The sequence below is a fragment of the Vipera berus genome (assembly GCF_964194415.1).
Source record: "Vipera berus genome assembly, chromosome: 9".
Classification (NCBI taxonomy): Eukaryota; Metazoa; Chordata; class Lepidosauria; order Squamata; family Viperidae; genus Vipera; species Vipera berus.
Window position 1 is genome coordinate 1,096,443 of NC_138212.1, and position 9,861 is coordinate 1,106,303.

The 9,861-nt window shown below is 54.3% G+C and overlaps 1 protein-coding gene across 1 annotated transcript in view; it reads left to right on the forward strand.

The window, feature by feature from the left end:
* The window catches only part of PLEKHG2 (pleckstrin homology and RhoGEF domain containing G2), a 32,510-nt gene extending 22,649 nt beyond the window's left edge, over nucleotides 1-9,861 (forward strand). The window contains exons 14-19 of the mRNA XM_081334414.1: nucleotides 310-411; nucleotides 1,401-1,439; nucleotides 2,632-2,648; nucleotides 3,377-3,661; nucleotides 4,631-6,029; nucleotides 6,712-9,861. Of these exons, the coding sequence (XP_081190540.1) occupies nucleotides 310-411; nucleotides 1,401-1,439; nucleotides 2,632-2,648; nucleotides 3,377-3,661; nucleotides 4,631-6,029; nucleotides 6,712-8,567 (3,698 nt within the window). The 3' untranslated portion in view covers nucleotides 8,568-9,861. The remainder of the gene's footprint in view (nucleotides 1-309; nucleotides 412-1,400; nucleotides 1,440-2,631; nucleotides 2,649-3,376; nucleotides 3,662-4,630; nucleotides 6,030-6,711) is intronic.

The following is a 9,861-nucleotide window of genomic DNA, read 5'->3' on the forward strand; positions in this document are numbered from 1 at the left end:
TTTTAGCAACTCTAATGAATCGTTGATTCGCTTAACAACTTTGTTTCTTGAGCGCTGCAAAAAGGATCAGAAAAATTGGGTCAGTCGGTTGGTGACCTGATTTACGACAGTCCCAATTTACAACCATGATAGGCAGGCTCTATTATGGTTGAATATTATAAATGCTGAGGAATACCTGTTAAATCGGGCAAGCCATTTGCATCGTTGTGTCGTATTCAGTAGGTGGGCTTAAAGTGGAGCTGGGTGCCCTAGGACCATGCAGGGCGGAGAGGGGAGGTCAGGATTTGAACTCAGACCTTTCTCTTTCAGAGCCTCCCGAGTCCATGTACAGTCCCGAGAGAGTCCGGCGGAGCTGCCCCATTTTACAGCTGGAGAAAAGTGGCTCTTATCGCCGGGGCCGCCGACGGTCAGGTGAGCTTACCTGGAGAAAGGGTCGTGCTCCACCAGGTGGGTGGGACTCGAGCATCCTCTGGCAGACCAGCTGTTCCCAAAGCGTGATGTGTGTTCTGCAGAAGGACACCAGGGGGCACCAGCGGGCCGTGACAGACCTGCTCATTTTCCATATTCAGAAGTCCCGAATGGTCACTTAGACCAAAGCCAGGGCAGCTGGTCAGTTGCGTGAGGCTACCAAATGGGCCTCCAAGAGGAAGCTGATCCACATAGCGTCTGCCTGATCCAGATAGCGTCACTGGAGAAGCATAAGCCTGGTGTTTCTGGAACATCTTTCTGGGTGGTGGTTCTCAACCCTGGTGCTTGAAGATGGGTGGACTTCAACTCCCAGAATTCCCCAGCCAGCTGTGCTTAGATCAGGGGTCTTCAAACCTGGTCCTTTTATGATTTATGGACTTCAACTCCCAGAATTCCTCAGCCAGGCAGACTGGCTGAGGAATTCTGGGAGTTGAAGTCTACGAGTCATAAAAGAGCCAAGGTTGCCTACCCCTGTACTATACAGTTAATCTCAATTTACAGCCATTTGTTTAGCAGACATTCGAAATTACAATGTCACTGAAAAAAGCCACTTATGACCGGTCCTCACCCTTATGTCCATTGCAGCGTCAGGTGTTCGCCATTGGCGACCTCCTCCTCCAGCTTCCCAATGGGGAAGCCAGATTTGCTGAACGACCACAATTCCCTTAAGAACGGAAACCTGAGTGCAACTCACTTAACGACTGCCTAGCTTAGCAATGGCGATTCTGGTCCAACCGTTGCATAGCTTGAGGACTAACTGTAGTTACAATACCCATTTATCCCTGCTGAGCCGATGCTGCCTTAACAATTCAGAAAAGTTTTATTCTTTTGTAAAATGAACGATTTTTAACGCAAATTTAGATACGAGTTGATTTAACCCTAACCCTGATGCTAACCGTCATACTAACTCTAACCTTGTTACCCCCTTACAGAACCAGCCAAGGAATCTCAGCTCATATTTCATCCATCGAGTAAGACCTTTCCCCCCTCCCTTAATTCTGGGTGATTATTTGGGGTGGGGGCATTTGCTGTCAGGTCCCCACGTTGTTGGCGTTTTGCATACTGTCGGTAAAGTCACACACCCAGGAGTCCTGTCGCATGGCTGTGCGGTCTGAATTGTGTCCTCTCGTCTAATTTTGTCCAGGCAGTCCTTGACTTAACGGTTCATTTAGTGACCATTCAGAGTTGTGACGGCACTGAAAAAAAGGACCTAGGACCACTTTTCAGAGTTGCAATCTTTGCAGCATTGCTGTGGTTCACTAATCAAAATATGGACGCCTGGCGACTGGTTCACGCTTATGATGGTTTGCCGTCTCCCGGGTCACGTGATTCCCCCTTTTGCGACTGTCGGACAAGGAAAGTCAGTGGGGAAGACGGACTCACTCAGCAACCGAGTTACTAACTTATCAATTGCGGTGATTCACTTAACAACTGCAGCAAGGAAGGTTGTAAAATGGGGCAAATATCACTCAACAAATGTCTCACCTAACAACGGAAACGTTGGGCTCAATTGTGGTCGTACATCGAGGACTACCTATAAAAGCTTTTGCACATACGGATAGTCCCCGGCTTACAGCCGCAGTTGCACCCGGAACTTCTGTCGCTAAGCGATGCAGCTGTTGAGTGACTCACGTCTGCTTTCGCTGCAGTCCTTACGTAAACTGCCTGTTCGTCAAGCTTCCCCCACTGGCCTCACTTATCGGAATCCAGGGAAGGTCACAAATGGAGATCAGATGAGCCCGGGAGACTGCAAGCGGTTGCCAACTGCCCGAATTTTGAAGGCCTAACTGCCGTGGTCGCAAGAGCGAGGACCAGCCATAAGTCATTTTTCCTTTGCTGAACTGTGAACGGTCGTTAAACAAATAGTCTTAAACTGAGGACCAGCTCTTTCTTCCAGGCCCGGTTCCCTTTTGCCTCTTCTGACCTCGTGCCACGATTTTCCAGAGAATTATAACCCCGTAATGATCTAGTAAATTGGGCTGCAACTCATAAAAAGATCTGCCAAAGTGGCATCACTCCAATGCATTGATGCAACAATTTCCTTCCTCCAATACTGAATTTCCCACGAAAAATGAAATGCCTCTGATGTGAATTTTTCTCTCTTTTCTCTTTCCTTTCGTTTTCTCCCCTGTCTTCCTTTTCTCCCTGCTGGGACCTTTTCAGATGTGGCCAGGTTAAAGGTGAGTTTCCCAGGTGTGACCTATGGCTGTTCCTGGGGGGGGGGGGAGGCAGGGACATTTCTTATAGGAAGTTACTTGATTTTATTCATTTTACGTTTATCTGTTTATCTGTTTATGTTTTTCCTTTTCTTTTCCTCCGTTCTGTCCTGAGAAAGTAACCTTCCGGAAATTGGTTCACATCAGGGAATAGAAAGCAATGTAGATAACATTTTTTTTAAAAAAAAATGGATGTTTATAATAGAATAAAACATGGCAATTCCAAAGATGAGCAGTTGAACTTCTAGCAAACAGTGAAGACCACGCTGACAACTTAATACCTTGATTTAGTTCTAAGTTCAGTGGCTTAGTCCTGGGAAGAAGAAGAAAAAGGAGACAAAAGAATAATGAGCATAGGCTATTGTAAAATTCATGGCATGAGGCAAGGGAATTACAGCGTAAAATTTTATCCTCTTTTCTCAGATGTTACTGTGTAACTGCGACTGTATCTCTTTGTTTGTGACTACGTAGGGATTCTAGGCTGATGCCTCTTTTCACTCCACCCCACCCCGGCTTTGCCATTCCTTCTGCTACACTGGGGCTCTGCAACCTTGACAACTTTAAGACTTGTGGACTTCAGCTCCCAGAATTCAGAATCCCATAGCTGGCTGAGGAATTCTGGGAGCTGAAGTCCACAAGTCTTAAAGTTGTCAAGGTTGCAGAGCCCTTTCTTACCCCCTCCTTCTTTGCAGCATGCGGACAGTGAGGGAGACCTCTTCCCTGCCAGCGAGCCCCTCCACTCCTCCAGCAGCTCCTGCACGCTGGCCTCAGCCAAACCGGAGGAGGACGCCGAACCCTCAGATCTGGAAGCAGAGGAGGCCGAATTCTCCCTGGCACAAGACCCGCTCACCACGAACCTCTCCATCACCGAGGAGATCCTGGAACTGCTTAGCCAGCGGGGCTTGGACAAGGAAACTGGAACGGAAGGGAGGTTTTGGAAAGAAAGTAGTTCCGAAGCCCCCAGCTCGGCTCTGCAGGTAACCTCTCGGAGGTGGTGATTATTATTATTATTATCTGTTCTTACTAAGCATGGTGCTGTGGTGGCGCCGTGGTTAGAATGCAGTATTGCAGGCTAATTCTGCTGACTGCCGACTGTCGGCAGTTCGATCCTCACCGGCTCAAGGTCAACTCAGACTTTCATCATTCCGAGGTTGGTAAAATGAGGACCCGGATTGTTGCGGGGGGGCAACAGGCTGACTGTAAACTGCTTAGAGATGGCTGTGAAGCACGGTGAAGAGGTAGATGTCTAAGTGCTATTGCTAAGTGCTATTAATAATTTATTATTATTATTAAATTATTATTTATTAAGTAATTTATTATTATTTATTCGATTTATATTTGAAGCATGTTCCTGATAAGGCACGGAAGAAAGGGTGACCATCATAGGGGCCTTTTAAGTGTTTTTCAACCTTGGCAACTTGAAGACGGGTGGACTTCAAATCCCAGAATTCCCCAGCCAGCTCTGCTTGCCCCCTTCCACTGCTTGCTCTGCTGGCTGGGGAATTCTGGGAATTGAAGTCCACCCATCTTCAACTTGCCAAGATTGAGAAGCACTGGCATAGAGTGTGACTTCCCGCTTCCGATACTGCAGAGCCACAAGGAGACCATTTGCAGGGACTTAGGGGAGAGGGGAAAGCTTTCTGTGTATGCTCAGAAACCCTGTTACATTCCCTTAAAGAAGACAATTGGCCACTGACTTCCCTCCAAGAATCCTGTTTGATGAAAGGGCTTCCTGAAGGAGAGGCAGCTGGCCCAAACAGATGTTCTCCAGATGGTCTGAGGCATCTCTCTGGTTATGTATCCTGAGGATATTTGGGAGTCGAAGCCCCTGGGGAGGATAACTCCGGGAAGCAGAAGCTTGTTTGAAGCCCCCCAGAGAGGGAATGGGGGTCCATCTTGTTCTCGGACTGTGTCAAGTCTGTCTTTGTCTTCTTCCCTATGTTCAGGATCAGCTCCTGCCCGACGATGGCGTAGAAGGACTGGAGGACAAAGGGGAAGAGGAGGAGGAGGAGAACGGGGTCTTCCAGGAGGAGGCCCCCTCTCTCCTTCCCCAAGGGAGCCCCCTCCAAGAACAGCTGCTCCCCACGCTCCCCCACCCCTTTGGCAGCGACTCTTCTGAAGAAGAGGACCTCCAGCGAACGCAGGAATCCGCCAGTCCATCTCCGCTACACGTGCTGGAAGATCTCCCCTGTGAGGAGACCAGCAGCTCTGCCTCCATAGGGCAGGAGACCCCCCAGGAGGGAAGCCAGACCCCCAGCTCTTCTACCCGGCCACACTCCTGCCCCATAACCTCCACGGGCGGCTTCGGCAGCGAGGAGAAAAACAGGGAGGCGGACCCCAACCCAACCAGGGACGACTGGGTTCTGCTGGAGAAGATCCAGAGCTACCACCAAAGTGTGGAAGGGGGCAAGAAGGGGCCGGAGGTCGCCAAGGAAGAGGGGCTCCCCCCTGTTCCCACCGGGGTGGTGCGAGAATCCGTCCTGCGGTTCAACAGCATCTTGAAGCAGCAGGAGGCTCTGGGAGAGGAAGAGGGAGGAGCCCAGCTCAGAAAGCTCCGCCCTCAGTCCGGCCAGCTGAGCCGCAGCCGGAGCCAGTCCTGCAACAGCCAACCTCTTTCCATCCCCCAGACCGCCTCTGGACGGAGTCGGACGCTGACAAGAGTCGAGCGGAACCATCCGGATGCGGGTGGCTTCCCTGCGCAGCCGGAGAGTCCCAAGGCCCAGGGGGCAGAGAAGGGGTGGCCCCAGGCCAAGGGGGAGCCCTCTGATGCTTTGGGGAGAGCAGGAAAGCAGCAGGAGCCCAGCAGTGGAGTGGAGGAGGGTCCCGCTGAGCCCGGGTTCCGATCATGTGCGGAGATCCGCCGGGTGTGGCAGGAGAAGGAGCGGAGTGCGAAGGACGCCCCCAAGAAGGGGGCTGCGGGTGTCAGTCGGAGAGTCTTCTGCTCCCCCGATCGGCCCCCCTACGCAGAGCCCCTCTGCATCGTGGAGGATTCGGACTTGGAGGAGCCTCTCCGGGGCCCTAGCAGGCAGCCGGACGGGAGTGCCCTCCCCGGGCGGCCGAGGGAAGGGTGGCCGAAGGACGGGGTCCCTGCCTCTGCGGACTTCCTCCCGGCCTTAGGACTCTACCAGGGCGACGGGGAGCCCTGCCTCCTGGAGAACTCCCAGCGGATCATCAGCAAGGTCCAGGCCCTGGCCAGGATGTACAGCGAGAAGATCGGCCGGCTGAAGGCCCAGAAGGGGGGCCTGGAGAGGCCTGGCGCATGGCCCCGGGGGCCCCGGCAGACAGTCTTGGGCAGGGGCCAGGTAGTCTTGCAAGAGAGCCGGGAAGGAGGAAGCCTGCCCCAGTGTGAGTCCAGCCTCCCAGCCCTCGGTGGGCGTTCGGCCTTGCCCTCCCCTCCCCTCCCCAGGGGCCCAGCCAGATATCTAGGGCCGGGTTCATACCAGAGACTGAACTGGGCAAACTGGCACAAAAGCTGCTGCCTACACAGGATGCTCCATGGTCATCTCAGATGTGGGCATTAAATAACCTACCTTCCTTCCTTCCTTCCTTCCTTCCTTCCTTCCTTCCTTCCTTCCTTCCTTCCTTCCTTCCTTCCTTCCTTCCTTCCTTCCTTCCTTTCTTTCTTTCTTTCTTTCTTTCTCTTTCCTTTCTTCCTCCCTCCCTCCTTCCTTCCTTTCCTTCTTTCATACCTCTCTCCCACCCACCCTCCCTCCCATTCCCATCTCCTTCCTTCCTGCCTTCACTCCTTCCCACCTTCCTTTATATTCTGTGTTTCTAAGCCACCCATCCCCCTCAAACAGACTCTCAAAAAATTCCCACATTGATTTGCTTAACAACTGCAGCTTTGGCTTAATGGCTGCTGCAGAAAAATTGTATATTCGGGTCTGGCCCTGTGGGTGCCTCAACCTCATGGAAATTCCATTCCAGTCGTAAGTCGACTCCGGGATTAACTAGATTCAATTCCCTGCCGCTGTTGATCTCCCCTGGAGGAAGCCGGGTGTTTCATTGTGCCTCTCTCTCCCCACAGGTGAGCCCCAAATCTACGGCCACGTCCTCGTCCACGAGTCCCTCCCGCACGTGATGGGCATCCAGGAAAACACGCCTCTTGTGGCCGCCACTCGTGAAATGGCCGTGGTGCTCCGCAGTGACCGTCCTTGCCGGCTTCTTTCTCCGGAGATCCTGGCCTCGCTACAGCACGACTCGCATGAATCGCTGCCCCCTCCTTCGGGGGTCCCCGTGGGAGGAGAGAAGACGCTCGCGGCCCCCACGGTGGGAGGAGGAAGCCCTGGGGGGGTCTCGTGGAAAGAGGGCCCTTCCCCCGCCCCGGCCCCCAGCCCACCGAAGGGCCCTCCCTCCTGTTCCAAAGCCCCACAACGGGCGGAGCACGGAGGGGAGAGCAACCAGCCGGGTTGGAATAGGGAGGGGGGCAGTCAGCCTCCCCAGCCCAGGCTGCACCCCGAGTTTTCTGTGGGTGCAGAGCAGCAACGTCTCGGTGACCGCCATTCTGACAATGCTTCCATCTCTTCGGAGCCCCCCGAGGAAGCAAAGCCCGTGACACCCCACTGCCCCATTTTCTGCCGGTTGGAGGGGCCTTCGGCCCTGGCACCGGAAAAGGGCCACCCCCCGACAAGCACTGGGGGGAGAAGCCACTTGCCCCCTTTTTCGGAGAGCAAGGGACCGGACCGAGAAGCAGCAGGACTCAGCCAGGAAACCTCTGGGACGCCGCTGGGGGGGCTCCAGCAGAGCCCCCCAAATCCTACTGCTGCTTCCGAACCTGCCAAGGCCACCCAGTCCCTGCCGCTGGACTCCCCACCCCAGGTAGCCCTCCCTGCTGCCCCTTCGGAATTCCCGGCCGGAGCAGAGCCCTCCGTGTGTATGGCGGGGCAATGCCCGGGGGTGCCGCTCGCCAAATTCCTCCCCTCGTCCCCCGTCCGCCGGTGCCTCTCCTCCAGCGCTGCCGCCATTTCTAGGTGCATCGCTGCCTCCTGCATCTCTCAAAGTTTGGCCAAGAGGAATGGCATCCCTCCCCCCGAGGACCCCCAGGGGCCCTGGCTGCCGGCCGACCCCCTGGCTTCGCTCCCCAAGTCAGCACCCAAGCGTCATCGGAACCTGGGAAGGCCAGAGACGCCCTCCTCCTCTCAGTGCATCGGCCCTGGGCCCCTCTCCCTGTCCCCATGCAGACCCTTCTTGTCAGGACCCCCGGCTCTTGAGCGCTGCCTCCCCTTCTCCTCTGCCTCAGCCCCCAACTCTCGTGTCCAGTCCCCCGTGAGGCCCAGGATGTGTTCTCCCCCTCCAGGAGAGGCCCAGTCCTGCACTTTCAGGCCTCTGGGGGTCCATCCGCAGAGGCAGCCCCCCGTCGCCATGGCCCACCCGGAGCCCTGGACACCAGGCCTCTCCTGTCCCACTGCCTGTTTGAGAACACAGAGGAGCTTCCTCCCCAGCCACAGGGCATCCAAAGAACCAGCCCCCAATGGGGAGCACCAGGAATTCTCAGGGGGGGCCCACAACGGCTCTGAGGCCTCATCCGGAAGTGCCCCCCACTCCCACGAACTGGGCAGCATCAGGTGGCCAAACGTGCCGAACCTCTGTTTGAAATATGTCAGCCAAGAGGGGTGGCCGGTCAACCCCCCAAGACTGCAGCTTGAGATGGGGGAGCACTGCCCCAAATGGGGACCCCCCTTGAACCTGGACACAGTTCGGTCCCCCGAGAAGTGTCCTCAGAAGGCCAGTTACTCCACCACTGTCAACATCCAGATTCGGGGCAGCGGAAGGATCTCCTCATTTAGTAACGCTCAGGTCAGCCTGACGCGTCCTCTGTCGGCCACGGAGGGTCAACAGTGGGGGGGCCGAGACCTCCCTGAAGTCGGGAACCTGAAACCATGAGGCTGGACCTGCCAGCGGAGCCTAACATCCTGAGAGTGCTGGCTGGAACCGGCCCTGACCACCCGGCCCAATGAGAGGGGCAAAGGGTCAACGGTTGGCGACCCCCAGCCAAGAGATTGTCTTCTGAGCATTGAGAAGACAGCGGCAACGTGCTGGACTCCAGGATCTCCTGAGAACGGATCTTGCCTCCTTCCTCCTCACCAGATCGAGCCTCCGTTGGCCTTGGCGACTTGAGAGGGAGAACCAGATGGCCGGGGATGGACTGAACTGGTTTCACTGGTAGTTGCAGGAAGGCCAGGCAAGGGTTAAGCGTGGCAAACACACTTGAGAAGGGGGAAGGTCACCAATTGGGAATTCTCGATTGTGTCGCTTCCCGTTTTGCTGGTTCCAAGTCCTTTGGAAAAGAGACAACTGTCACACAAACGCCTCTTGGTGCATTTGTGGGTGAATGGTGGGGAGGGCCCTCTGGGGACACGGCTTTGGACCTCCTCTGCCAAATATGGGGCACTCGGGGGCAGGGGGGATAACCACAATGCCCGGCATCTCTGCCAGCCAGACTGCAGGTTCAACAACTTCACATTTCCAAATGCAGAAAGGGGCAACTTTGGAAGTACAGACGCTCCTCCGTGTATGATCACAATGGAGCCCAAATTCTTTTCCTAATTGGGACAGTTGTTAAGTGAGCTTTGTCCCATTTTGCGACCCTGCTTGCCACAGTTGTTAAGTGAATCAGGCTTCCCCCATTGACTTTGCTTGTTGTGCCAGAATGATAGGGGTTACCTCTGAGTAGTTCCTTTACTGTTGCTCGCCCTCAGACAGAATCTTGCCGGACTAAAGCAATTATCTGCAATAACTATTGTAGATATATAACTGTTGTGGACTTACAACAGTTCCTCCAGTGGCTGTTTGAAGTTACAACAGCACTGAAGAAACGGACTTGGGACCATTGTAGCATCCCCAGAGTCACGTGATCCAAATTCGGATGCTTGGCAACTGACTCACATTTATGACGGTTGAAGTGTCCTTGGGTCACATGATCCCCTTTGGCAGCCTTCTGACAAGCAAAGTCAGTGGGAAAAGCCAGACTCGCTTAAAAACCGTTTTGCTAACTTCACAACTGCGGTGATTTTCTTAACAACTGTGGAAAGAAAGGCTGCAAAATGGGGCAAAGTTGCATTTAGTGTCTCACTTAGCAACAGATATTTTGGGCTCAGTGGTGGTCATAAGTTGAGGAGTACCTGTATTCCTCAGCCATGCAGGCAGATTGGTTTGGAGAAGGGGACTTTGCTCTGGA